At 44.9% G+C, this 27,653-nt stretch overlaps 2 protein-coding genes across 4 annotated transcripts in view; both read left to right on the top strand.

The window, feature by feature from the left end:
• Positions 1 to 1,656: 1,656 nt before the first annotated feature.
• On the top strand, positions 1,657 to 17,031 carry ENO1 (enolase 1). Its single transcript, XM_081341088.1, has 12 exons — positions 1,657 to 1,809; positions 5,742 to 5,835; positions 5,970 to 6,065; positions 7,838 to 7,896; positions 9,166 to 9,235; positions 10,218 to 10,351; positions 11,943 to 12,165; positions 12,850 to 13,047; positions 13,662 to 13,863; positions 14,379 to 14,487; positions 15,048 to 15,106; positions 16,522 to 17,031. Exons 2-12 carry the CDS (start codon positions 5,751 to 5,753, stop codon positions 16,589 to 16,591), a joined length of 1,305 nt encoding a protein of 434 aa, XP_081197214.1. The 5' UTR covers positions 1,657 to 1,809; positions 5,742 to 5,750; the 3' UTR covers positions 16,592 to 17,031.
• Positions 17,032 to 19,034: 2,003 nt separating this feature from the next.
• The window catches only part of RERE (arginine-glutamic acid dipeptide repeats), a 146,334-nt gene continuing 137,715 nt past the window's right edge, over positions 19,035 to 27,653 (top strand). For 2 of the 3 annotated variants that reach the window (XM_081341064.1, XM_081341068.1), the window contains exon 1: positions 19,035 to 19,177. The gene's annotated coding sequence lies outside the window, so the exon portion shown is untranslated. Of the gene's footprint in view, positions 19,178 to 23,726; positions 23,820 to 27,653 lie in introns of those variants that run through there. The other variant, XM_081341069.1, reaches the window with a different exon arrangement.

Raw genomic sequence — 27,653 nt, 5'->3', positions numbered from 1 at the left:
ATCTTTGCAGTCCCAGTAGCACGTGTGTTCTGAAGTTGCGGCATTCAGATTTCCTCCAGCAAATAGCTCAGATTTCCTCCAGATCTGGTGTTCTAAGTTCAAAAACCCGCATCCTTTTAATTTTTTTATTATTATTATTATTTTACAATCTGCACTCCCTGTTTCAGAATGCAAAACCTGCCTGTCAAAGCAAGTTTTTCCAGCTACGATACCGTCGGACCATAAACCATCCAAACCTCTGGCTGAGATGATAGCACGGTCTAGCTAGCTTGTGGCCACATCTGGAATCCCAGATGTCCATTGTTTTAAAAAGAAGCCGCCCAAATTCCCAAATCCGACCGGGATCCTTCCAGATGCTCCCAGAAAACCCGAGTGGCTGCATGGCCTTAAAAAAACGATACAAACCCTGTGTGTTTCTACACACACCAGCAGCCTCACAGCACAATACTGTTGTTTAGAAAAAGGGATGCCAGGACAAAATAATTCCAGCACTTGCCCAAAGGGAGAACTTTTGGAGTTTTTATTGCTACTAGAAATTTGTTGCAATTTGTCCGGGTACCAGCTCTTAGGTGAAATGGCATCTTGTTTGACTAGGATGTGGGGTGGAGAGGTTGTGTGAATCTGTTCAGGGCCTGTCAGAAAAGACAGCACCCAATTTTTCAAAGGAGGTGATGGTTGCATATTGTTTTGGTCTCTTTTAAAAATAAATAAATAACAGCTTTTTAGGTAAGTTAGACCAAACAGAAGATGTTTTCTCATTAATTTTCATAAGTATTTTTTTTGCAAAGCTCTTGTAAATGAGTTTTGATCAAGTCTAACCCTGTCTGCGTTAAACAAGTAATTAAACTGGAGTTTTATAGGCATTAAAGAAGCAATTAAATTGAGGTTTGGCAAGCAGCATTTTAGGATTCTTAAAATACACATCAGTTCCTTGGCTTAAATTTTACAGATATCCATCTCTTATTATAGTTCCCTTTCAGGGTAAACATTAGCACAGAAACACTGAGAAATAACTAAAGCGAACGCAAGTATTTATTTATTTATTTTTTTAAAAAGCTAAATCACGTTTAAAGCTACAATTTTACAAACTTCAGGTACCGCTTAGAACTTTTGTTTTCGTTAGTATTAAATTCTGTATTCAACTGTAACCTTTTGTACTATTCAAGTTTGGCGAAATGGGTATTTAGAATCAATAAGCTTTTGGTGTTTGGATCATTGGATACAATGATAAACTTTTAACACCACAAGTCCATCACTCCATCGTTTGCAAAATAATTATCTTAAAATAATTATTTCTGTGCAAGATAAATATTCCAGTTTCCAAGCTACCCAGTATATAGCGTTGTACAACGCATGGATATATATATATTTTTTAAAAAGGTATGAAATAAAAACGTGTTCAAAATATTTCCTTCCGCTTTACAAAATGGAGGGTTTTTTTTCCACTTCTCTCTACAGAAATTAAAAAAGGAAATCAAACTGGATTAGGCCCGCCCACGCGACTGCGAAAAGCCGAAGGTACCCGAGCACGTAGCGCACGCGCCAAGAGGCTGAGCTGGCGAGAGGCCCCGTTGGCCAATCGGCGGGCGGAAAGGCGGCGCGGCCGGCCAATGAGAAGCCGCAACGAGACATCTCATCTGCATGGTCTGGGCTATAGTTTAGTGCGCGCCGGCCGCCTCTTCTTCAGTTCCCCGGTGCGCGAGGCCAACCGTGTTGCAGTGATTAGATTTTCTTTAATTTTTCCAAAAAAAAAGCACTATCGTAATTTATTTTCTTAGGTGCTGCTGCAGCGCGAGAACTTAGCCTAAGGTAAGTTGGGAAAGGGCTTCCTTTGGAGGATAGGGAGGAATATTTTGCAGCAAAATATACACACACAGATATTTAAATTTCCTTTCAGACGTTTGCAAACTGTGGTCAAGATGTTTTGCAATTTTCTTGTGCAAGGAAAAGGAAATAAGTGTGTCTTAGGGTGGGGCGGCCCTTTTGCAAACGTTTTCGAAGATTGCATGGCTAAGAATAAAAAGGCACACCCCCCCCTCCAGCTTCCTTTCCATTTTCAGGATTTTAATTACGCATTTTAAAAATTTAATTTAATTTAATTTGGTACTTATTTAACGTTCTTCTTTAAGACTTGCATCGTGCCACCTGAAGGCTGTGAAACTAGTTTCTTTTTAAGCGAGTGGTCCAGAGCAGCCCAACATGGCGCCCTTGTAGTTTTATCAGGACTGCATGACCTATGGTTCCCTGCCTGGTGATGGAGGTGCGCGAAGTGGGGGGTGGGTGGGTGTCCAGTAGTCCCAACAGGTCTGGAGGGCATTGGTCGAAAAACCTGTGGCCTAAAACCAAAGCAAGCTTGAAAAATAAGAGTAAAAAGAAACTTGAGGTTCTGGTCCAGCTCATGCAAAGCGAATAGGATGCTGTAAGGCTCCAGAAGAGGAAACTTTTGTTTTTTAGGAAAAAGGATGCTTGAGACACTTTTTTTGGTCAGTATCTTAGCTCCTGTGGCTTCCATGGCGGTCAAAGATGGATGGATCCCTTTGTTTAGGAGGGGGAGGGCTGCAGAGAGGGGTAAAAATGGGGAAGGGGTGAGGGGGGGGCTCTCACTTTCTCCATAACTTGTTGCTCCTGCTCACTTGCACAGAAAGCCTGCGGTTTTCTACATCTGCAAATTCATTTTTATTTAAGGGAAATAAAATTTGAAGGAGACCAGCAGGGCAAATGAAGGGGGGGACGACGACTTCATTTGCCTCGCTGGTCTTATTCAAATTTTATTTATTTTTTATTTGCTTACGCATTAGGAGAAGCTGCAGGATGACCCTGATCTTCAGGAGAAATTACCTTTCTTTTTTTTTAAGCTGGTGTGTGGTGGGTTGTGTGTGTGTGTGTGTGTGTGTGTGTGTGTGTGTGTGTGTCTGTCTGTTTGTAGAGTTCTGCAGAGGCCTTTCCAGGCTGGGCATCTTCAGAAGCCATTTGCTTTTGTAAAGACAGATTGGCTTGTGGGTAGCCGAGATGCGGGCATCCTTGCACATGAAGAAGGGGACCACGTGGAGAAAACACCGCCCCCCCTTTTCTTAAGCCGGAAATGATGAAGAGGGAGATGGCCTGAAGCATCTGGAGGCTGACCCGGGTTTCATGCTTCACATGCTTCTGTTGCCTGAGAAGGACAAGCCGTGATTGATGGGAAGGACAGTTGCAGAGAAAGTTGCAGCCATATGCTAAAAGGTTCCATTCAGGCTGAGCCTACTCCCCCTTTGGCAAAGTGTGAGTTTCATTCTAAGCCATGCAGCCAAATTTCCCCATCCTGGAGGGGGGGGGGAAGAGAGAGGCTTAGTCACATCCTCCAACGGTGACATTTAATTGCATAGTTTATTTAGCTTGTTGCCTTAATCATCCTTTAATTCTTTTGCACGGTCTTGGGCAATGGTTGACAAAATGGGGAAGGTTGCACAGTCCTTTAAAGGCTTTGAAGTCTTTACGCCTTTCTGCCTTCCCGAAATATTTAATGTGGGAACTCTTCCTCAACCTTCTGACCCCCAGCTGGTGGCCTGCAGGGAGACGGGACTCCAATACCTAGAATTCCCAGCTAGCACCAGATGGGGAAAGGATACTCTAGGTTTCCTTTGGCTCCTATTGGGAGTGCTTGTTTGTACTGTTTTTTGGAGGGCTTGGAAAATTCAAATTTCTGCTTAATTTGGAGAGAAACAGAAGGTTTGAGAGTTCGTTAAATGCAGATTTCTCAAGTGCAGTAGGTTTAAGACGCGTGGGCACATCTTAAACCTGCTAGCTTGAGTTAGAAGTTGCTTTGCAATGAGGCACAGCAAATTCTCATCCCTTCAGTCCAGGGGTCTTCAAACCCCTGGCTGAGGAATTCTGGGAGTTGAAGTCCACAAGTCATAAAATGGCCAAGTTTGAACACCCCCCCCTTCAGTCTTTATAAAAAGACTTTTGGGAGGCTAGCGCAACAGGTGAGAATGTAGTATAAATTCAGCCTGTAACCCAAAACATTTCTTGCTGAAGTAGAAAGTTAGCACCTCAGGGTTATATTCTCCTGGGAAGCTGAAATAACTTTTTTTTTAACTTCCTAGGTAATTTTATCCCTAGAGCAGCCCCAGATGGTCAGCTAGGGTGAACGGAAGAGTGTGGTGTCATACTCAGATTTTCATTTGAAGAGTTTGGAGAAGGTCCCAGAATAAGAGAGATGAGATCCCCGGGGCTTGGAGAAAAGAATTTAAATAGGTCGATAAGCAAAGGAAAAAGACAATACAGGTAGTCCTCAATTTACGACCACAGTTGAGTCCAACCTTTATGTTGCTGAGCGAGACTTGATTATTTTTTTTTGCCCCATTTACAACCTTTCTGGCTTGTTAAGTGAATCCTGAAGTTAAGAAGATAATATTGTTAAGTCAAATCTGATTTTCCCATTGCTTGTCAGAGGATCACATGACCCCGGGACACTGCGACAGTCATAAACAGGAGTCAGTTGCCCCAAACGGTCATAAGTCAACTTTTCCCAGTGCTGTTGTAATTTTGACTGGTCAACTAAATGGACACTTGTAAATCGAGGACTACCTGTACAGCGTCGTAAGGCAGAGATTGGGTGGCTTGTCTCAAACTGCAATTGCAGATCCAGACAGAACAGCTTATTCCATTCTGGTCTTCCCTTTTAAGCTGGACTCCCGTTCCCATTATCACCCTCCAGAAGGGCCGGGAATGTTGGTAACTGTAGTCCCAACAGGTGGGAAGGCCTTTGCTTGGAGAAATCTGGGCTTAGGAGCAAGGGACCCACATTTTTATTCCTTGCTCCAGAGGCTGGGAGGAGGGGGGAAAAAAGCAACCGAGTCACTCTACGATTCCAGAACTCTGATTTCCTGCAAGGTTTTTTTTTTTACAGTTACATAAAATGCTGAGTCAGATCAAGCGAGATCCGTGAGAGCAGGCTGGTTTCCAAGCACACGGATCTGCGTCTTGTGGGGAGAGGCCCCATTTTATTCCCCCCCCCGCCCGAAACAGACACGTGATTTTTTTATTATCTTAATTCAAGCGCCCTTCCCCCCCCCATGCCTGTTTTCAGGGCGGCGCTTAATTTGAAGGTGACCTTAGCTGGGGGAAGGATTTGCGCAAGGGGGCTGGCTTCCCTTCCGGTAAATGCCCGGCTTTTCCATGCTTTTGGACCATGTGAAATGTTTTAAGAGTTCTTTCTGCAGGGCAAAGACTGGAATTGCAAAGAATGTGGTTCATTGTTTTCTTTTTTTTTTCTTTCTCCCCCCCCCCCCCCAGTACATTTAAAAGGGTTTAGCAGGGCAGCTGCGGGATCTGGTGGTTTAATATTGTTCTTTTCGTCTGCCTTCTTCAAATTCCTGTGGGTCAATTTACCTCCTTTCCTCTGTTGAAATACTAACAAAAATGGGATTACTTTTAGTTTGTCCTTCAGTGGGTCCAGAGGACACCACCATAGTCTGCTTCCTAGCCCAAACTGAATCTCAGGTTAATCTATGGATTAGATGCATGGGCTATTCCCCCCCTCCCCCAATAAACCCTGGTCTGGATGCTGTGCCAGTTGTGGATGATGGGAGTTGTTCATTTTTTATTTTAAATAATCAATTGACGTGCTTGCCTTAGGAACCTACAGATCTTCGATTTTTGCTGGAAAAAGCTGCTTCACTTTCCTGGCTTCCAGAATACGTGGCTATGTTGGGGTTTGGAAAGTTAAATTTTTTTTTTGCCTTGTCCTTTCTCTTTAGACCTACAAAATGTCCATCCTCAAGGTCCAAGCCCGTGAGATCTTCGACTCTCGTGGGAACCCCACCGTTGAAGTAGACCTCTACACTAAGAAAGGTTAGCTGCCTTGAAGAACTGGGACACAGAAACACCCCCCCAATATGTTCTTAAATCTTTTTTTTTAATTATTCACAAGGCTGGAAAAATGGGTTGTCTTCGGCTCCTCAAATGGGGTTCTCCTTTGTTTCTAGGCCTCTTCCGTGCTGCTGTTCCCAGCGGAGCCTCAACCGGTATCTACGAAGCCCTGGAACTCCGGGACAATGACAAAACACGTTTCCTGGGGAAAGGTAATCCCTTCTGGCTAGCGGTGGCTGCTGTAGCTTTCATTTGAGATTCATCGATTTGGCTCTGCTTTGCTTTGAATAATTCCGTATTTATTGAACACATGGTTCCCCCGACGTGCTCCGACATAAATACCTCCTTGCAAACAGCCGTCCCAGTCTGAATAAGGTGACACACCCCCCTTTTCTTTTTCATACGTTCTCCCATCATCTTGGAGGAGAAAGGAAGACTTCCTTTTCTGGAAGATCCTGACTGCCCCTTGACCACTGTGCTTTAGGAAATTCTGGATGGATGGCTTGTCAGCCTGCTTCAAGACCCATCCATGGGGAAACGACTCGGTGTCGTAACAAAGAGAGGAAAAAATGGAGATTCGTTCTGCTCAAGAGTTGCAAAGTTGAATTAGAGTGTGTGTGTGTGTTTTCGTAGATTTTCACGGGTATAGGTATGTAGGTCTTGGCGTATTCGGGTCTTTTCCCGTGTAGGATTGAGGGTGTCTTGGCGACGTTTCGACGAGGTCCCACTCGTCATCTTCAGTCTGAAGGTGACGAGTGGGACCTCGTCGAAACGTCGCCAAGACACCCTCAATCCTACACGGGAAAAGACCCAAATACGCCAAGACCTACATATATACATGTGTGTGTGTGTGTGTGTAATTTTTTTGGATTGCTAACAAAGAATTAAAGGGAGACTGATACGCATTTCAAACTTATTTGTTCTCATCAGTCAGCCATACTCTTCTGAGATTCGAACCTGGGCCGATTGTACCTTAGGCAATTGTTCTAACCTTTAGGCCACTGGCTCTTTCTCGCTTTGTTAGCTGAGAAGCAAGGGAGATATGTGTTAAGTGTTTGTTAAGTATTTGGAATACCTTGCTAGGCCCCAAACACACACACACACACACACACACACACACACACACACACACACATATATATATATATATTGCTCAAAAAATATAGGGAACACAAGATAAGACATCCTACTATTAAATACAGTACATTGTGTTGTTTAAGTGTTCCCTTTATTTTTTGAGCAGTATATATACATACATACATATATATAAAATAAATTTAAAAACTGGAATCCCAGGTGTAGACATTTGAAGTTAGTAAAAATAAAAACGATGAACTCCAGGATATAAGAGAAAATTCTTCTTTATTGCTGAGCTTGTTGACGAAAGCTCAGCAATAAAGAAGAATTTTCTCTTATATTCCAGAGTTCATCGTTTTTATTTTTACTAACTTCAAATATCTGTCTGTCTGTCTATCTATCTATCTATCTATCTATCTATCTATCTATCTATCTATCTATCTATCTATCTATCTATCTATCTATCTATTCCCCCCGCCCCCCTTCCATACACTTGGTGCTCTTCTGTCTTTCTTTTTGTGGGCATTCATCTTTTTCTTTCTTTCTCCATCTCTTCTCTTTTCCTCCACAAACGTGGCCCCCTTCAGGTGTCTCCAGAGCCGTTAAGTATGTTAATATGTTCCTGGCACCAGCTCTGTGCACTCAGGTAACCGATGCACACCTGCCAGACTACTACCATCTTGCATGATATTGGGGCTGACTTTCTCGCTGGCATTCCTGGATGACGCTTTTCCGCTCTCCGTAATTGTTCAAAAAAAGGGGATTTAACAATCTTGGGACTGCGCGCTTCTTAATCTCTTTGTCTTGAGGACCAGGAGACTGAAATCCTGACTGCCTGCCTGTACTAATGGCTGTCGTTCCTTGGGGAGTTTTGGAGTGTAGTGATGGATCTGATTGTTCCTTGCAGGTGTCTCAAAAGCTGTTGAGCACGTGAATAAAACTATTGCACCCGCCCTGGTTAACAAGGTAGGCATGATCCTCGTTTGACTAACCCTGTAGTGTAGGCTGAGTGCTTTGCAGCATTGGAAAATGTGTTTTGTTTTTAAAATCCTTTGCATGGGTGCCTGTGTGTGTTTCAAGGTCATTGGAAGGAGCAAAGTGCCTGTTTTTTGGGAGGGGGTTGCTAAAAACGAGCACCTTGCACGATTTGGGAAGGGTAGCGTGGCTGAAATAGGAAGCGTCCGTTTTTAATACAGGTAAACTACAGCTTCTTTACAGGGACGCGGTGGCTCAGTGGGTTAGGACGCTGAGCTTGTCGATCGGAAGGTCGGCAGTTTGGCGGGTCGAATCCCGAGTGCCGCGTAACAGAGTGAGCGCCTGTTACTCGTCCCAGCTTCTGCCAACCTAGCAGTTCGAAAGCACGTAAAAATGCAAGTAGAAAAATAGGGACCACTACGGTGGGAAGGTAACAGCGTTCCGTGCGCCTTTGGCGTCTAGTCATGCCGGCCACATGACCACGGAGACGTCCTCGGACAAGCGCTGGCTCTTCGGCTTTGAAACGGAGATGAGCACCGGCCCCTAGAGTCGGAAACGACTAGCACGCATGTGCGGGGGAACCTTTACCTTTACCTTACAGCTTGTTTAGTGACTCTTCAAAGTTACAACGGCACTGAAATGTGTGAATTACCTTTTTTTTTACAGTTACACTCTTCGTGGCATCCCCACGATCACGCAATCTAAATTCAGCTGCCTGGCAACTGGTTCACACTTAATGACCGTTGCTGTGTCCCAAGATCACGTGGTCCCTTTTTGCGACCTTCTGACAAGCAAAGTCAAGGGGGAAGCCTCGCTTAACAACTTTGGCAAGGGAGGTCGTCAAATGGGGCAACTTCCAATCCATTGTTTATTACTGGCACAATTGTCAAATATTTGACTTTTTTTTTAAAGGCAGTAAAGTATCCCCTTTAAGCTTTAAGCCTGGGGTGTCCAACCTTGGCAACTTTTTAAGACCTGTGGACTTCAAAGTCCCAGAATTCCCGAGCCAGCCATTATATAGCTTAAAGTAGGGGTGTCAGACCTTGGCAAGGTTTAAGGCGTGGTTGGCTGGGGAATTCTGGGAGTAGAAGTCCACAGGTCCTAAAATTTGCCTAAAATTAAAATTCTAATAGAATTAGAAGGCACAACGAGTGGGGGAGGGAAAAATTTGATCGCCCAGGACTGGATGGTGGGTGGGCATCAAAAGCTGAACCACGCTTGGCTTCTCACCCCTCTTCTCTTCCCCCCCCCCCCTTGCAGAATGTAAGCGTGGTGGAACAGGAAAAAATCGACAAGCTGATGATTGACATGGATGGATCTGAGAACAAGTGTAAGGGAAGGAAGTGGTGCCCCTGCCAATGGGGAGGGAAATTATTTTGGAAATCTCCATTGATACACCCTTGTTGCTCTCCTGCTCCTTGAGCCAATCCTTTGCAAAGAAATAGTTTGCCCTTTGGAGCATTAAAATGGTTAGCAAGGAGAGAAGGCAGAGATTGGGCACTCGGTCTCCTAGCTGCCCACCTCGGCTGTTACTTAAAACTGACTAGTTATTTATTATTTAGACTTAATTAGTTGTTCACTAGTAGTTATTAGTGGCATGAAGCCCTTGATTATAGCCATACATTTAGTGACTCTTGGAAGCTACAGTGGCATTGGAAAAAAGTGACCTAGGACCAGTTTTTCCCATTGCAGCATCCTCTGTGGTCACATGATCAAAATTTGGTTGCTTGGCAACTGGCCCATATTTATCATCACCCTTGCAGCATCCTGGGGTCCTGTGATCATGATTTGCAATCTTCCCAGCTGGCTTTCCAGAAGCAAAATCAATGGGGAAAGCTGGATTCATTTGCCAACTGCGTGATTCATTTAACAATGGCAAAAAAATAAATAAATCATAAACCTGGACGCTGTGGAACTAATTTCCTTACGTGAGTGGGTCCAGAGCAGCCCAGCATGGTGCCCTTAAGTTCCATCAGGACTGCATGACCTATGGTTCACTGCCAGCTGATGTAGGTGGCAAAAAAGGTCATAAACTGGGGCACAAGTCACTGTCCTGCTTAGCAACGGAAATTTTTGGGCCCCGTTGTTGAATTCCCTCTATTGTTAGTTGCAGATTGAATTGGAGCCCGAGATTTTGAAAGGGATGGCAGTAGAGATTGAAATAGGAAAAAACATTCCAGTCCAAAATAGCATAAATCTGTTTGTCTTAATTTTAAACGTGCCAGATGTGAAGAGGCAGCAAATTATGGGAGAGCTCATTGCAAGCAAATAATATTCCTCTTCCCCCCCCCCTTTTTTTTTCTTCCTGGCAGCTAAATTTGGTGCAAACGCAATCTTGGGTGTCTCCCTTGCGGTGTGCAAGGCTGGTGCGGCAGAGAAGGACGTGCCTCTGTATCGCCACATTGCTGATCTGGCTGGAAACAAAGAAGTTATTTTGCCGGTGCCTGTAAGTTTATATTATGCCATGTGGTGCGAAAAGCAGAATCTGGGCCAAAAGCGAAACTGCAGATCAAATCCTTGAGCGTCAGTGCACAAATTAGTTAATCCTTCGTGGAGAAGGACTTTGTTAATCCCTTGCAAGAGGATTTGATTGTCTTCCCTTGTGGGAATTTTTTTTCCCCTTCAGGCAGTAGAATGTGGGGATTGATCCGGAGATTGCAGTGGTTTTTTCTATTTTTTTAAAACAAATTCCACAGCATGGGAAAACTTCTGCCTTGAGGCAAACCCCAGGTGCTTTTTCAAGAGGCAACTGAACTGGCTGTCTGCAAGGAATGTAAATCCTTCCATTCCCCACCATCCAGTCAGAGCTGAAGAAGCTTAGGTTTATTATTAAATTTAGGTTTATTAAATTTATATGCCGCCCTTCTCCCTGAGGACTCAGGGAGGCTCACAACAATAAAAAGTTAAAAGAGATAAACACAAAAATTAAAAAAAGGATTAAATAATATAAGAAATAAGAACAATTTAAACCAATAAAAAACCAAATTTAAAAACCATGATCAGTCCAGGCCCGCTTGTTGGAATAACCAGGTCTTTAGGTCACGGCGGAAGGACCGAAGGTCAGGGGCCGTCCGCAGCTCCGGGGGCAGTTCGTTCCAGAGGGTCGGCGCGCCCACAGAGAAGGCTCTCCCACTGGGGGTCGCCAGCCGGCATTGCCTGGCTGACGGCACCGTGAGGAGGCCGACTCTGTGGGAGCGGACTGGGCGATGGGAGGTTGACGTTGGCAGCAGGTGGTCTCTCAAGTACCCCGGGCCTAAGCCATGTAGGGCTTCTTGGATAAGAAGCGAAATGTCTTCAAGGGAAAAACAAACAAGTCCAGTTGCCTCTTGAAAAAGCAACTTTGGGGCAACTATAACCTGGATGACTTAAGAATCTCCGTAGACAAACCCCAGACCCCTTCAGTCCCTTTTCATGTCCATGCATCACACTAAGGGTTGGCCATGTGAACTGTGACGATTCTCAGACTGGCTTTTATCAATTTTTTATTTATTTATTATATTTGTGTTTCGGTATACAGGTAGTCCTTGATTTATGACCGTAATTGATCCTGGCAATTACAGTCATAAGTCAGGATGGTTGTAAAGCGGGTTACCTCGTGACCAACCCATTCGTATGACCTTTTACTCTGTGGGGGTTCTTAAGTGACCCCTGGGTCACTGAAGGAACTTATTTAACCAGCTAGGGGTTGTCTTTAGCTGAAAACCAGAAATAGATTCTGGTTCCTGGCAAAAGCCTCATGCAACTATAGGGCACTGCAAAGGCCCCTAAATAATTTGGTTGCTGAGCACCCCGAATACAGTCACATCACCATGGAGGGACCGACATCCAAAGTTCAAAACTGGGTTCTAAGTAGCTTTGAGGAGGCGTCATAATTCAAACAGTAATTAAGCAACTGGTTGAAAGTCGAGTCTATTTGGAAATGGGACTGGTGCAAGGCTGTTGGGAGTGTTAAGGACTAGAAGCCTGAGTTGGTTTACTCTGGTTCTCTCTGGTTTGTTGTTCAAACCGTCTTTGTGGGATCCTCAATGTCTCCGTAGGCTTTCAACGTGATCAACGGTGGTTCTCACGCTGGGAACAAGTTGGCTATGCAGGAGTTTATGATCCTTCCTGTCGGAGCAGAGAGTTTCAAGGAAGCCATGCGCATCGGGGCGGAAGTGTACCACAACCTGAAGAACGTCATCAAGGAGAAATACGGCAAGGATGCCACCAACGTGGGCGATGAAGGCGGCTTTGCCCCCAACATCCTGGAGAACAAGGAAGGTAATTTGCCTAGATGGTTGGGTTGTTAAGGCTGTTTCTCAAACTTGGCAAGTGGGCTTCAACTCCCAGAATGCCCCAGCCAGCATGAGTAGATTTCAACTCGTAGGATTCTCCAGCCTGCATGAGCGGATTTCAATTCTCAGAATGTTTAATTTAATTTATTTAAAATTATAAATTTGATTTGATTTATTCTCCGTGTTGACCGAGGAATTCTGGGAGTTGACGTCCACATCTTTCAACATGGCAAAGTTTGAGAAACAGACAGGGTTATGCCATCGGTAGACACCCCCGGGAATTTGGCCAGGAGACTGGAATACATAACCATGAATACAATCAAAAGCCTGACAGAGACCTGGTTTGACTCCTTCCTGGAGTGATCTATTCTAGGAAACTGATTTAATAGAATCCAGAAACCACCTTCCCAGATTATGAAGAACTGAATGGAGGTTTTCTTCATTTTATTTATTTATCTTTTTAAAACAAAAATTATATGAAGAATTTGTCTGAAATGGTAAGAGTTTCCTGCCTGAGCGGGTGGTTGGACTAGAAGACCTCCAAGGTCCCTTCCAACCGTCTATTCCATTCCATATTCTATTCCATTCCATTTCATATTTTCTGTTCTGTTCTATTCTGCTTAATTGTTAACCATTCCTTTGCTGAGTGGCTCTGCTGGTGTTTTTTTAGCTCTGGAGCTGTTGAAGAATGCCATCAGCAAGGCCGGCTACACGGATAAGATCGTCATCGGCATGGACGTGGCGGCTTCTGAATTTTACCGCGATGGGAAGTACGACCTAGACTTTAAATCCCCAGACGATCCTAGCCGATACATCTCTCCTGATCAGCTGGCTGATCTGTACAAGGGCTTTGTCAAAAATTACCCAGGTTTGTATGCTGTGTGGCTGGTTTTGAATTCAGATCCTTCGCCGTTAAGGGCGCCGCAAAGGAAGTCGCTCTCTTCTGGAGTGAGTTTCCTTGTGTACGAAGGTAAACTTGGAACTAAAGGATTCTCCTTTTTAATGAAAGGTGTATAGGCGTCGTAGCCCAGATCCGTTTCTCTAGAGCAAAATATTAAATGCTAGGGAGAAAGATATAATCTCCATATATCGCTTTGGTTGACGTTCCATTTAAAGTTTTCAATTTCTGTAATGTCGCTCAGCTTTAAAATTTTAAAGGAGCGAGGCCCAAGGAAATTAAGTCGTTGGGCAAATTGGGGAGGGGGGGGGAGAGCTGTTCCACTCGTTAATTGTTCTCACTGTTAGGAAGTTACTCCTTAATTCCAGGTTGCTTCTCTCCTAGATAGTTTCCCTCCGTTGTTTCTTGTCCTGCCTCCTGGTGCAAGAGAAGAAACAGTGGATGGAAACTAATCAAGGAGAGGAAAAAAAATAAAATAAAAAATCAAGTTGCATTCCCAGAAATCTCTGGAGCCCAGTCAGCTCCATTACAGATCCATCTCTTCTCCCTCCCTCCCTCCCTCCCCCCCATCCCGTCCTTTTTAGTGGTTTCCATTGAAGATCCCTTTGACCAGGATGACTGGGCCGCCTGGAAGAAGTTCACGGCCGAGGCGGGGATCCAGGTGGTGGGGGACGACCTGACGGTGACCAACCCCAAACGCATCAGCAAAGCGGTGCAGGAGAAGTCGTGCAACTGCCTTCTCCTCAAAGTGAACCAGATCGGATCCGTCACCGAGTCGCTGCAGGCGTAAGTCTTCCGGGGCGGTGTGGGGAGGCAGGTGGGACCTGGCAAAACTCCGGAGATCTCACAAAGGGGTTCATAAATGAGAACACGGGTGGTCCTTGACCTAACCGTTTAGTGACCGTTCCAGGCATTAAACCAGGTTTAGAGAGAGAAAATCTCGTGACGTACAAAATGTGATATTGGAACTACAGGGAAATCCTTTTGACGTTAACGACGGCACTGGGAAAAAGTGACTCAAGATTGTTTTTCACACTTAATGACCCCTAGACGTTCCCTAGGGTCACATGACCAAAATTCAGCCACTTGGCAAAAGGCTCGTTTTAGGTCGTCCTTGACTTACGATTCACTTAGTGACCATTTGAAGTTACGGCAGCACCAAAAAAAGGGATTTATGACCATTTTTGACACTTACAAACTGTTGCGGCATCCCCCGTGGTTGTGAAGTCACCCAGCGCCTGGTTTGATCTTTGCTGCTTTGGAAAATCACCCCATGGTGTCTCCTTTCTTCTCCTTTTTAGCTGCAAGCTGGCCCAGTCCAACGGGTGGGGGGTGATGGTGAGCCATCGCTCCGGAGAGACCGAAGACACCTTCATTGCGGATTTGGTGGTTGGCCTCTGCACCGGACAGGTGAGCCTTTGCCTGCCCCAAAGGTTGCTGAGGGAGGATGTGGGGGGGGCAGAAATTGGCGGTCGTGCATTGCTGGAGGGCAGGGGTCTTCAAACCTGGCCATTTTACGACTTGTGGATTTCAGCTTCCAGAATTCTTCAGCCTACATGCCTGGCTGAGGAATTCTGGGAGCTGAACTGGAGAGATCTGGCGGTATGGTAGAACACTACTTTGTTTCATATGACCAATCGTGGTTTGTGAAACAAGCCATGGTGTGGCATGCTTTTGGGGGGCTTTGTGTCCTGCAGAATGTACGACAGCCATTTTGAAGATGTGTGGACTTCAACTCCCAGAATCCCCGAGCCAGATTCTGGGAGCTGAAGTCCACACATCTTCAGAGTGGCTGTGGTGGAGAAACACCGGTGTATTGTTATGAGAACAATAGTTCTGTGGCTTGTTGGAGAAACTGTGGTTAGGTCCTAGCTAAGTGGCCTCTGTTATGACATGAAAATGACGCCACTGCTTGCGTGTGCTCAGTTCCTTGTTGACTCATATTCCTTGGTTTAATTTTCTTTTACCAGATTAAGACCGGTGCTCCTTGCCGATCTGAACGCCTAGCTAAATACAACCAGCTTCTAAGGTAAGAGGAGTTTTTATAGGCCAGATATCGTTGGGGTCAAGGCCAGCATGATCTGTGGCTCTAACAAATTGTTCTCTAAATCAAATTGTTCTCTAAAATCGGGGTTCCTGTAAGATTGCCAAGTTCCTTCTCTATGCACTGAAAAGCGGTAGCAGAAGGGGAAAAAAAATATTATTTTTATTTAAAACGTTCAGGAAAGCACAGAAGAATGAAGAAATCAAAACAAGATGGGAAAGAAAAAGGAAAGAAAACAGTTGTTTTTCTTTCCGTCGAATAACTTTTGTTTTCATTTTCCCCTTTTGATCTTTACTGTCTTTTTTTTTATTAAAGAGTTTTACAAAAACAAAATTTTACAATATATCCCCAAATCCCTCCCACCCCAAACCCTCCCACTTCCCCCCCACTTCCCAGAGCTAAATACAGGATTATAGTTACAATAATCATATTCTAAATAAAAAATATGCATAATATACAATTAACCAAATTCATAATGTGCTTTAACTCCCCTTTAACATAACTACAAACAAAGTACCAATAACAATATCCCACTAAGATCTACTCATAAGCTAAATGGAACTTTTTAGTCCCATATTTGTTCTGAATATAATTTGTCCTTCTCCTCCAAACTGAGATATATCTTTCCTGTGAATGATCTTTCAAATAAGCAGAAATCTTAGACATTTCTGCAAGATTCGAAACTTTAAACACCCATTCTTCTATAGTAGGCAAACTATCCTTCTTCCAATATTGTCCCACCAGTAACCGTGCTGCCGTTATCATGTTCAACATCAAGTTAGTTTCTTTAACATCACAATCTACCACAATACCCAATAAAAACAATTGCGGGGAAAACTTTATCTTTCTCTTAAAAATCTTTTGAATGTTCCACCAAATTTTGATCCAAAAAGCTTTTATATTTCTACAAGTCCACCACATGTGAAAATAGGTAGCTTCTAAACTACCACATCTCCAACATTTAGACTGTAAATTAGGATACATGTTGGACAACGTCTTGGGATCTTTACTGTCCTTGTTCTATAATTTTAAAAGCATTTCACTTGTGGGTCCTCTTAAACAGTTCGTTTAGCGACTGTTCCAAGTTACAATGGCATGGGGGGAAAAAGTGACTTTGCGACCATTTTTTCACACTTACGATCATTGTAGCACCCCCCACGATGGCGGGGACGTCATCAGAATTCAGACACTTGGCAATTGACTCGGATTTATAACCGGTTGCAGTGTCCTAGGATCATGCAGATTCCCTTTGGGGGCCTGACCAGCAAAGTCAGTGGGGAAGTCAGATTCTTTTAAACAACCATGTGTGACTTTAACTTTTGAGCTGAGTTGCTGTGGTACCTGCATTTCTTGCTGGATTTTCAAGATGGGTTTTCTTTCTTGTTTTCCTCCCCGTCTAGAATCGAAGAGGAGCTGGGAAGCAAGGCTCGTTTTGCCGGCCGGAATTTTAGGAACCCCCGAATCAATTAAAAAAAAAAAGAGGCTGCTATTCTCGGATGAGGCTCATTAGTCCCCTTTCCCCCTTAGTGCCTGCATCGTCGTAACAAAGAAGGGCAGCTGATGGAAACGGTTCGATGTTTGCAAGTCCTCAATCCTGTAATTCCTTTCCCCCCTCCCCTCATGCCTCCCTTCTCTTCAGCTGCTGCTTTCAGGAAACGTGGGGGTGCTGGGGTGGGGGGGCTTCAAGGCAGGACGGTTCCTCGTTTTCTCATCGCTGGACCTGGGAGGGGAGCCCCCCCTCCAAATTATACTGTAAAGCATTTTTTTTTGCTGCCTTTGCTTGAGATGCCGAGTTTTTCCCCCCCTCTTTCTCACTGCTGCTCCCCTCCTATCCTCGAATTCTTCCCCTCTTTAGTGTATGAAAAAGATTTGCAGGGCATCTGAGCTATCTGTTCACACACACACACACACACACACACACACACACACACACACACAAACACCCCAAATTCTCTTGTGAGGCAAATAAAACACAGAAACGCTGGTGTTGTTTTGTCGGTGTTCTTCTTTGGGGATAAGAAGGGGGGGGAAAGATTGAACCCGCCTGCCTTGGGTTTGGGAAGTGGAAATTGAGGGTGGCGGGGAAAATAAAATTTGAACCGGCTGCATTTGATGAGCCCAGGGCAAGGCGGGTGTGCAAGCACCGTGAATCCAGAAAGGAATAAATTAAAACGCAAATGGCTCTGCAGCTTCCTGGTGGCAAAGATGTGGGTTTGGTTTGCCCGGCCTGGATGGAAAGGAAGAAGGAAGAGCTAGCTTCTTTGATCCTTGTTAGGGAATGGTGGTTTGTCTGCAGAGCCATCTTGCGCTGTATGGCTGAGCCAAGCCGTAGTTCGTGTGAAAATAGCAATTGTAAGAAAGCTGTAAAGCAGGGGTCTTCAAACTTGGCCCTTTTATGACTTGTGGACTTCAGCTCCCAGAATTCCTCAGCCAGCATTGCTGGCTGAGGAACTCTGGGAGCTGAAGTCCACAAGTCATAAAAGGGCCAAGTTTGAAGACCCCTGCTGTAAAGAAATCACGGATCCTAGCATTTCCCCCCTACCCCCGCATTGTCCACGTGGGACTACACATCCGCGCGAGCCGAATGACTACAAGCCCCATCATCCCCGGCGCCGCAGCTCCCTTTCTCTGCGATTTCCATCGGCCCCGTCTTTTTGTTTTTCGCGGGACTGCGCCTCTCATCATTTCCCCCCCCCTCCGCGGCGCTCCTTCTGGTCGGCCGGACTACAGATCCCATCGTCCCCCCCGCACCCGTAAGAGGTGGAAGGGCGCCGCCTTCCCCGACTGGCCTGCAGGGGGCGCGCCGGGCGGAGATCCGCCAATCGCCGCCGCGGGGCCGGGTGACGCCCCGCCTTTCTCCCCGCCCGCCCCTGCTCTCCCTTTGGACCAATCCGGAGCGCCCTCCTCTTTCCTTTCTCCTCCCCTTCTCCCCCACCCCGCCGCCTTTTTGTGTGTGTCTGTCTCTGTGTGTTGGTTTGAAAGGTCCCGCCCCCTTGGAAACGGACTTCTCCAATCCTCGGCGCCGATTGGCCGCGGCCTTCTTGGGCCAAAGGGGGAGGTCACGAGGCGGCTCCTCCTCCTTCCTCCCTCCCCGCCTCCTGTCGCGCGCCCTCCCTCCCTCCCTCCCTCTCGTGCGCGGACGGGCGCGAGAGCACGCGCCGGGCCGGGCCGGCCAATGAGGAGGCGCGTTACTGGCAGGTGGCGCGGGCCTGTCTAGGGGGTGGTTGCTGGGTGTCTCTTTTGCTTCTCTGTGTTAGGGGGGGGGGTAAAAAAAGAGAAGGCGGCCGCGGGAGAAGCCGGAGCCGGAGGGAGAAGCCGAGGCCGCCGAAAGGGGAAAAAGAATCAAAGCCGGGGAGGAGACGGAGGAGGCGGAGAATAAAACCCCGAGGAGACATTTGCCGGCTGTTTCCCTTCCTTTCACGATCTCCCCCTTCAACTGTGTGGGTCCCTCGCCCCCTTGGCCTGGTGGGCCATCGCGCCTCAAGCAGAGCAGGCCGCAGAGAGAGAGAGAGAGAGAGAGAGAGAGAGAGAGAGAGAGGAGGGGGCGCCTGGAGTTGACTGGCCCCTCCCCTCCTCTCCTCCCCCTCAGCCCTGCCCCCCCCCCTCCCGGCTCGCCCCCTCTTTAATAATTGAGCACATTATCACCTCCCACCACAGTCTGGCCAGCAGCCCCCCTCCCCGCCATTAACATGCAAAGGGACCCCACCTCCTAAGCACCCCCCCCCGCTTCAGCAGCCCCCCCTCTCTCTCTCTTCTCCTCCCCCACCCTTGCTTTCTTGATCCCTCCTGGCTGGGGAGGGGCCCCTTGGGAGCGCTCTTGGCCTCTTTCTGCCCCTCCACCCAAATCTTTGGTACCCCCATCTCCAGCCACCCATTGCCCCCCACCCCACCCCATACCTCTTTAGCCTCCTCCCTCTTGGCTGCTCGCTTCCCCTCTCCTGCCCCCCCCTCTTTTTTTTTTTAGATCTTGCTTGGGGTCTCCTCAACCTACCCCCTCCTCTCCCTCCCCCCCCCTCCAGAGAAAGCCCTACTGATGGTGTGAACCGGGAGGAGAAGGTAAGTAAGTTAGGGAGCTGCCTTGATGGCTTTTGTTTTAAGGGCTCATTTTCTCCTTTTTAAGGTGGGGGGGAAAAAGAGGGGAGAGGAGGGAAGATTTTTGTTGTGCACAGACCCTGTTTATACTTAAGGGCTTATTTATATATGTACACTTCTTTAAAAAAAAAGAGTGTAAGAAACTAAACGTTTTTGTTCTTTGAAATGTCGCCCTACTAAAGCTTTTCGATTTGGGGTACTTTCCCCCCCCTTCTTGCCCCCCCCACCTCTTGCCCCCATACAGCCTCTGTTAAGACTCTTGTTTCTGCCTCTGTTATGAATCAGAATGAGAGCGATGTGCTTCAGATTTCTTTTAAAAATGGCAATCGGTGTGGAGGAAAATGGAAAAAGAGGTTAATGTTGCTATTTGTTTCTCTTACATGAAGGGTTACGTTTTGCCAAATGGGAGGTTGTGCCTGTTAAGGAAAGGTAAATAATGTTCTTTTGAGTGCATCTTCGGGAGAGACCTCAGAAAAGGGACACTCGCCATGTCTTAAGTAAAGCGTGGGGCATCTCAAAGTTATTTTTTCTTCTTCTTTCCTTTTGTAATAAGCAGTTAATAATCCTGAGTGTGGTGAAAGAAACCCAGTTACGAATCGTGGCAAGGGAAGGGTTTATCATGTGCCCTGTTTGGAAATTATGTGCATATACAAAGCTCTGGTTGCGTTAAGGGAAATATGTTTTATTGTGGTTAAGATGTTTTATGTTTTTTTAAAAAAAACATACTCTCTTAACCAGGAAATCACTGCCATTCCTGCTAAAGTTATGTATCTGAATTGATTGCTCCTGTCTTCATCGGCTTCCTCTTTTTAAAGTTGAAAAGATATTTGGGAGAAAAAAAAGAGAGAGAGAGGTCAAAAAAAGTGCAGAGTTTCAGCTTCTAAAAAGTTGGCTGTGAAAAACAAAAACAAAGTGATTCATCCATTCATTGAAGCATGTGGTTGAGTTTATTTTTGAACACCAGCATGCTTTTGGTTTTAATTTTACTGACTGGCTTTGCCTGTGAATAGCTGTATCCCTTGACATTATATAATGATGGCAATTTTACAAACCGTTTGGCTCCATTTCTGATCTATTTTGCTGGTGCCAGAATTATTTTCTACATGATATAAATATTGAGCTTCTGATTTTAAAAAATGTACGTCGGGATTTAGCATGGTTTTTTTTTAATCTCTAATAATAATAAAAAAGCAAAATGATCCTGAAGTGCACTCTGTACTATAACAAGAAATATTTGTTCAGCTAGCATGAATTTGACTGAATTGCAGAGTTACAGTGTATGCTACCTGCTTTGCTAACAATTTATTTTCAACTGCTAAGGCAGGTGCTAAATATGTTTCATTTCATTCATTCTGACGTGTTTGGTGTGCTTTTTGTATGCTTAAACTGTGCTAAAGCATACAAGATGCATTAAATGTGTTTTTAAAGTGTTTTTCACAAATATAAGGTGCTGGAAGGATGCAAGAGAAACATTTTTATGTATCATTTTTTTGTTTTGTGTCTAAAGTTTGGTAATTTGTTTGCCACCTTTTTGATACTGACTTCTGATTTGGGGGAGCTGTCCTGCTAACTCTGTTAGTTGCTGAGGAGTAGAAAAAAAAGAGACATACCTTGTGTTGCCTAGAGTGGAGATCTTATTGTTTGTTCACTCACAATTGGCCCATACTTGGACTGCTCTACCTCTTGCCTTTATACACGGCTAAAAACAATCATTGAGGTGAGAGGTATGGAAAACAACAATCACAAAAGCCTTGCCCCATTTTATGACCTTTTTCGCCCCGGTTATTAAGTGACTCATTTGGCCGTTCAGCCAACGTGGCTTCCCCCATTCTCAGCAGCCAGGTGGGAAGGTTACAAAGAGCGATCACGTGCGTGACCCCGGAACAGTACAACTGTCTTAAATACATGCCAGTTGCCAAGCGCCAAAATTTTGATCATGGGGAATGCCGCAGAGATTTGTAAGCGTGAAAAACAGCCCTAAGCCACTTTTTTTTCAGCAACTTCGAACGCTCACTAAATGACTAGTTGTATGTCGAGGATTGCCTGTAAGTAGCTTTTACACCGCCAGAGGTGAAGTCCTTACCATCGCTTCGCTCTAGCTTTCCAGCCCCAAATATTTTGATTTTGACAAGGGGTGGTGAGCTACCTCTTTTCCCTCGGACATTCTAGGTTACCATTCTCCTAAGTCCAACCTTGCATGGAGAGCTACTGGGACTTGGTAGGAGAATAGATTTGCAAGGTATGCGGACAGCCTTGCTTTAGATGAACAGAGAATCGGGCAATAATATCCTGGTTTTGCCAGTGTGAGGTGGAGATTGTCTGGCGCTGAAATTGATTGCTCTATTTTGTGTAGCGTGTTTAACTTTGCCAGGGGCACCCTTTTTCCATGAGAGCTAGCTAGTCCCATTTTATGGGCGAAAAAAGGAGCAGGAGGGACTCCGATGACTTTTTATTTATTTAAAAAGACATTTTTGGCTAAGCTGGGACTTGTAAATTCCACTGTCCCATTTTATAATCCCCTGGTCATACATAGTCTTGGCATCCCCTTGAAATTAATGGCTTCCTATAACTTGTACTCTGCTGCTTCTTCCCAATAAGAACACGGTCTGCAAGTCCTGGTGTCCTAGCATATCTGATGTTGTCAGAACTAGCGTACAGGTTTAGGGACTGTGTGCTTGGCTGTGTTCGTATCGTGACGCTAACCCTAGCCTCAGTCAGGCTGAGGCGCCATGTCTTTAATTTTGGTTTCTGATGTCTAGCCCTAAACATTTACAGACGTGACCTCTCTTCAGTTTTATGCGGTCTTCTAGCCTGGTGGTCTGTGAATACATGATTAACTGTGGGGTCCTTGCTGCTCTCTGAGCTTGGTGGATTTCTTGCAGACGTTTCATTACCAAACTAGGTAACGTCATCAGTGCACTGGCTGAGGAATTCTGGGAGTTGAAGTCCACGAGTCATAACAGGGCCAGGTTTGAAGACCCCTGTTGTAATATGTGCTTTGTTCCCCCCAGAGAAGCCTATTCCCTGGAGTATGTGGCCAAGCAGGAAGACAATCAAAGGCTCTCTTTCCTCTCTTCCTTGTAACTGTAGTCTCTGTGTATTTCATCCTAAAGATGCCAAAATAACTCTTTGAAGGAAGCTTATATCTTTGCTTTTTATTTCCTATATTTGGCCCGAGGGGACCCCAAAAAGCATGCACTCAAGCCCTATCATTTTAAAGAATAGCGGGGGGGGGGGGGAAGGATGGGAACAGTCTGCCCAAGGATGAGCTCTTTCATGTAAGTTTGTTAATGTTACAGTACTAGATTGGTAGTACAAACCAACGTTGTATGCCAGACGTACTGTAAGTATCCCGTACATGGAGACTATCCAAAAAGGACACTGTCATGTACAGTCAAGTAGCGGGTGATCTGTTGTGGGGTCCTCGGTGTTCTCCGAGCTTAGTGGTTTTTCTTGCAGAAAGTTAATTACCAAACTGGGTAATACCATCAGTGCGCTGATGATGTTACCCGGTTTGGTAATGAAATGTCTGCAAGAAAACCCACAAGTTCAGAGAGCACCAAGCAACGTTCTCTTCAGTTAGCTGTGTTGTCTTGAGCTTCTTGGAGGAAAGCAACAATTTTAAGACTTACCTTGAGGTAAGATGGGCGGCCTATAAGTTTTATACATAAATGAGTGACAATTAAAGCCAATTGGTCTCTAGAATTTTGGGGTAATTTCCCGTCACCTCTGCAGATTCTTCTGAGTGAGTGCAGTGTAAACTTTGGGTACCTAGCATTACAGCTATCGTACCTGTCTTATATTCTTGAGGACAGACCCTCAGTTAGGAAAGAAATTCAAACTGGAAAAGAATGATGTATTTTTGGCACCTAGGTCCCGATTTATTTATTTATTTATTTATTCATTCATTAAAAAAGCATTTGCCAGGAGACCATCAGTAACCTGCTGGGTGAAATATTGGGCTTGAAAACAAAGTCACCACGGCCAGCAGTTTGTGCTTGGTGCCTGGAAAAATTGGGAAACGTCGCTTGACATTCAGCGATGGTGTGAAATGAAAATAAATCTGAGTTTTAAATGATCCTGAATGGAAAAACAGCAGGGAAAGGAGATGTATTCACTCATGCAACCCAAACTGACCTGCCCTTTGTTTATCTAATTCATCTTGTTCACAGAATATAAATTAGTCTCATCTCATTATGTATGCATAGGCCCATTTATGATAATGGGAGCTATTTTGGGGATAGCATGGTGGTGTTACTTTGGCTTTCTTCAGTCAGATTCCAAATGGACAGATATAGCCTCTCATTAGTTTCGTCTTGTCTTAGACTGCCTGGCCAAAGAAAGAGATTATTTTGATTATTTTTTTTGCAAGGGCGGTTGAAACTGAAGCATATTGAAACTGGGCAAAAACTGGGGGGGGGGTTGCGTTTGGGCCACATCTGGGGGATTATTCAAGATCCACATTTATTTTGGAGCAAGAAATGTAAGGCAGAAACTCTTCCTTCTTTTCAGAGCCCAACTGATTTGGGACCAGAAAGCAGAGCAGGAAATAACTCTTTGGAAAGTCAGCAGGTGGGACAACGAGCAGAGGTTTATACACAGTGTTGTAAGTAGCATCAAATTGCCAAAGCGCCCATTGAACCTTTGTGTGAAATCCTGGAAAGCTGGCGGTCTTCCGGTTTCTTTTGTGGGTTGTGTCACAAACAGGGGAAGGAGCAATAAATATTGCTGTTTCCGAATCTGGACTCTTGGTGCATTCCTTGAATACAAAGAACTCCTGGCCTCCTCCTATGCACAGAGTTGTACCCAGGTACTAATTGGTCAGCTTTTTCCCAGAGGTCTGTGATCTGCATCAGTTGGAAGAAACTTCAAGGAACACCTCCAAGGGCCTTTTGACAAAGAGGGATTAAAAACAGGAAAGATACCTATGCCATCAAGATTACATTTTGAATCTTGATGCTACAGATTCCCCCCCTCCCCATGGTGTAAGGGGATGCTGCAATGGCTGTATCTGTGAAAATTATCCTAAGTCCCTGTCAGAGCATACACAGTTTTATTGCACTTAATAACCTGGGAGTAAACACAGTAAACAGTGGTCTGACTCTGTAATATATGGTGGTTTATCTTACATTATCTACAATGTCGTACAATATACATACAAGTGTTAATACAGCAGGCTCCCACACACAGCAGTTACAGCAGGAAACAAGAGAGAACACAGTAGCACAGCCTTCCTTTTATAAAAAGGCTCTTAAAGGGACACAGACCCTGCTGAGACATTCCCAACTTTACATCTCACATTATACAAGCTGGTTAGCTGTTAAATTATCACCTTGACAGTCCCTTTCTTCGGTGCTGTTGTAACTTCGAACGGTCACAAAGTGAAATGTTGTAAGTCGGGGACAACCTGTACCCCTTGAAACAGGATTGACATTAGAGGATTGTGATGAGGCCTAAGTTTGTGTGATCTGATACCTTTTTTTTTTTTAAAAAAAGGCCCGAATGTATAGTTCCTTGTGCTATCTTTCAAGCCTGTTTCATGATGACGTCCTTAATGTGAGTCTCTTTGTCCATTTCCCCCCCCCCAAAAAAATGAAACGAAAGCCGTACTTTCATTTATTTCTATGTAAAATTTTATATTTGAGTTCATTTTACCCTAAAGCATTATTAGTCATTTTTGTTTTTTTATCTGAAGGAATCTGACAGTAGGGAGGTTCCCCCCCCCACCCCTTTTCGGTTCATACATTCAGTTGATTAGCAGTTTATTTTTGGAAGATGGCTGACTGTGATCTCTGTTCAATTTATTCCCAAACACTCTTTTTTTTCTTCTTCTTCTCGTCTCTGTGTGATGAATCTTTTATTCTTTCCTTGGGGCCAAACAAATCACTGGAGACAAGGGCTTAATTCTTTGGAGATGTGCAAGCACAAATATTGCACGAGAATCTCAAGATGTTGATTGACAATTCTTTTTGACAGATGGGGGGGGGAGATTTTAGAAAAGATGTGTGGAATTTTGCATGTGTGTGTGTGTGTGTGTGTGTGTGTGTGGTGGGGAGAGACAGTGTCCTTTGTTTCTAAAACAAACCATATTGGTAACTGGTTTAGCCAGAATGCAAAGCAGTTTTTAATAGCATTCCTTGCACCTTAAAAGGCAGGCTGGAACGTCGAGATGTGGACTTAATGCAATGCTAATGTTTGCTCTTTGTGGACAACTTCATATTTGGCTTGTCAGGTTTTAAAACGATGCTGCTCAATTCTAGTAAAGATATTGCCTCTATTTGCTTTTATCTGCCTCTCCCCCACATCTCTCTTTTGCTTTGTTAGCTGTTTGTCCAAGGGAAAACACACACTGCACGTGTGGCTTTGCTTAAAAAATAGTTTTCATATACTCTCAGATACTTGGTGCCTTGTGTTTAACAGGAAGCCTGAAGTACTGGGCTATTTAATGTCAGTGAAAAAGACAGTAATTTCTGTTACTTTAAGCATGTAAATAAATTTAACTGTGGCTTGAGTGTTTGTGGGCTGAAGCACACAGACAAGAGGATATCAGATTTACAGCATTTCCTTGTTTTAAAGGGTTCTTGTTATCAATAACATTGGTTGGGAAGTGGGGGAAACTGTTGTTCTAGCTAAATACCCGTTGTCCTCTCTCTCTAGTGATTTTCAGGGGCTCACTTTTACAGTCTCACATCATTTGCCCACCTCTGTCTCATTTTATCTGATCCTGAGTTTGTAACACTTGTCCAGAATTGCTGGCAGGAAGGAACCCACAAAATACCAAACTAGTCATTTCAAGTAGATTTGAATCTACCTTGGGCTCATCCCTTTCTTGACCTGTGGTTTATTTAATTTGTTTGCTAAATCCCACTTCCGCTCACACTGTACCTTGCCACGTTCAGATAAACTGCACGGTGGCGTCTTTGTATGACCTGCAGAACAAATTGTAAACTTCTAAAACCCTGGGCTGTTCTAGGAATCCCTTAGCTATCTACAGATGCAAACAGCTGGCTGATCCTTGCTCCGTGCACTTAAATCCCTTGGTTCTTTAATAAGACTTGGTTATCAATTTTGTTTGTAGTTTGCCTCATTCATTTGACGTTTTTGTGCTCACTTGTAAAGAGACTGCCTAAAAGCAGTTGCAATAATAAGGCATTTCTCCTACACTTTCTTCGTATTTGGCCAATAATGAGGTACAGATATGTAAGAATTCTTGCCTGGCAACTTTTAAGTTGGAACTTTCCTTCCTTCCTTCCTTCCTTCCTTCCTTCCTTCCTTCCTTCCTTCCTTCCTTCCTTCCTTCCTTCCTTCCTTCCTTCCTTCCTTCCTTCCTTCCTTCCTTCCTTCCTTCCTTCCTTCATGGGGTTGGCCGATTCTTCCCTGCTCCCAGTATTGCTTTTTTGCACCAACACTGACTTGCTTCCCTGCTCACAAGAAAGAATGCTATCAAGGCATTATCAAGTCTCACATCCTGTTTCCAAGGATGGCTTGCCAGATAGCGCCCCCCCCCCATACACACATCCCAGTCCTCTGGCAGGCATAAAAGCTGTTGCCTACTCCCCCTGGGTTGTCTCCCAGCAACTGGCATTCAAAGTACACGGAATGTGTGGTTGCACACAAATTGGACACCACGTCTCTTTGTGGAACTTTCTCCCCCCCCCCCATCCCTTGCATCTTTTCTTTTATCTCCTAGGTATGCCTGACCTTGTCTGGTGGAGATGGGGTCAAACAAGAGAATCTGTCTTAAGCTTTAAGTCAGGGGTGTCCAACTGTGGCAACAATTGAAGACCTGGGGACTTCAACTCCCATGCTGGCTGGGGGAATTCTGGGAGTCGGAAGTCCACAAGTCTTAAAGTGGTCAAGCTTGGACACCCCTCGTTAAGGCCCTCGCTTGTCACAGGTGGCCACTAACCACGCTGGTTGGGAACTGTCATGTAAAACATACAGAATGCACCCCATCGCCCCTCTTCTAAAGGCTTAAAAAAATGGGGTCTCCGCTAATCTCTCCACTGCTTCCTTCATATCGGATCGATGACGCCAAAGAATGTCTGCCCAGCAACTTTTAGGTTGGAATTGGGGTCATTTTCTTTCTTTCCCACTTTTTCCTCTTCCTTAATTAGATGCACCTTTTCTTAATCTCTTCCTGCTTAGCAGTTTTTCATGGCTGCTCCACTGCCAGTGGGGACGGATCACTTCTGGGTCGAGAAGATTATCAGTGTTAGTGTAGAGGTGACCCTTGGCTTTCTGGTGTGCTTGGTGGAATTGCATTTGGATGGCTCTTAGCTGTTTTGCGCTCTCTCTCTCTCTCTCTCTCTCTCTCTCTCTCTCTCACACACACACACACACACACACACACACACACACACACACACGCTGTGCTTTCTGGTTAAGATTGATCTCATCTCATTCAAAAAAGCCAACACGATCCTAGGTTGCATTAAGA

This window comes from Vipera berus, assembly GCF_964194415.1.
Source record: "Vipera berus genome assembly, chromosome: 17".
NCBI classification, from domain to species: Eukaryota; Metazoa; Chordata; class Lepidosauria; order Squamata; family Viperidae; genus Vipera; species Vipera berus.
Note: the sequence above shows the minus strand (reverse complement) of the source record. Positions and strands in the feature narration are given on the sequence as shown.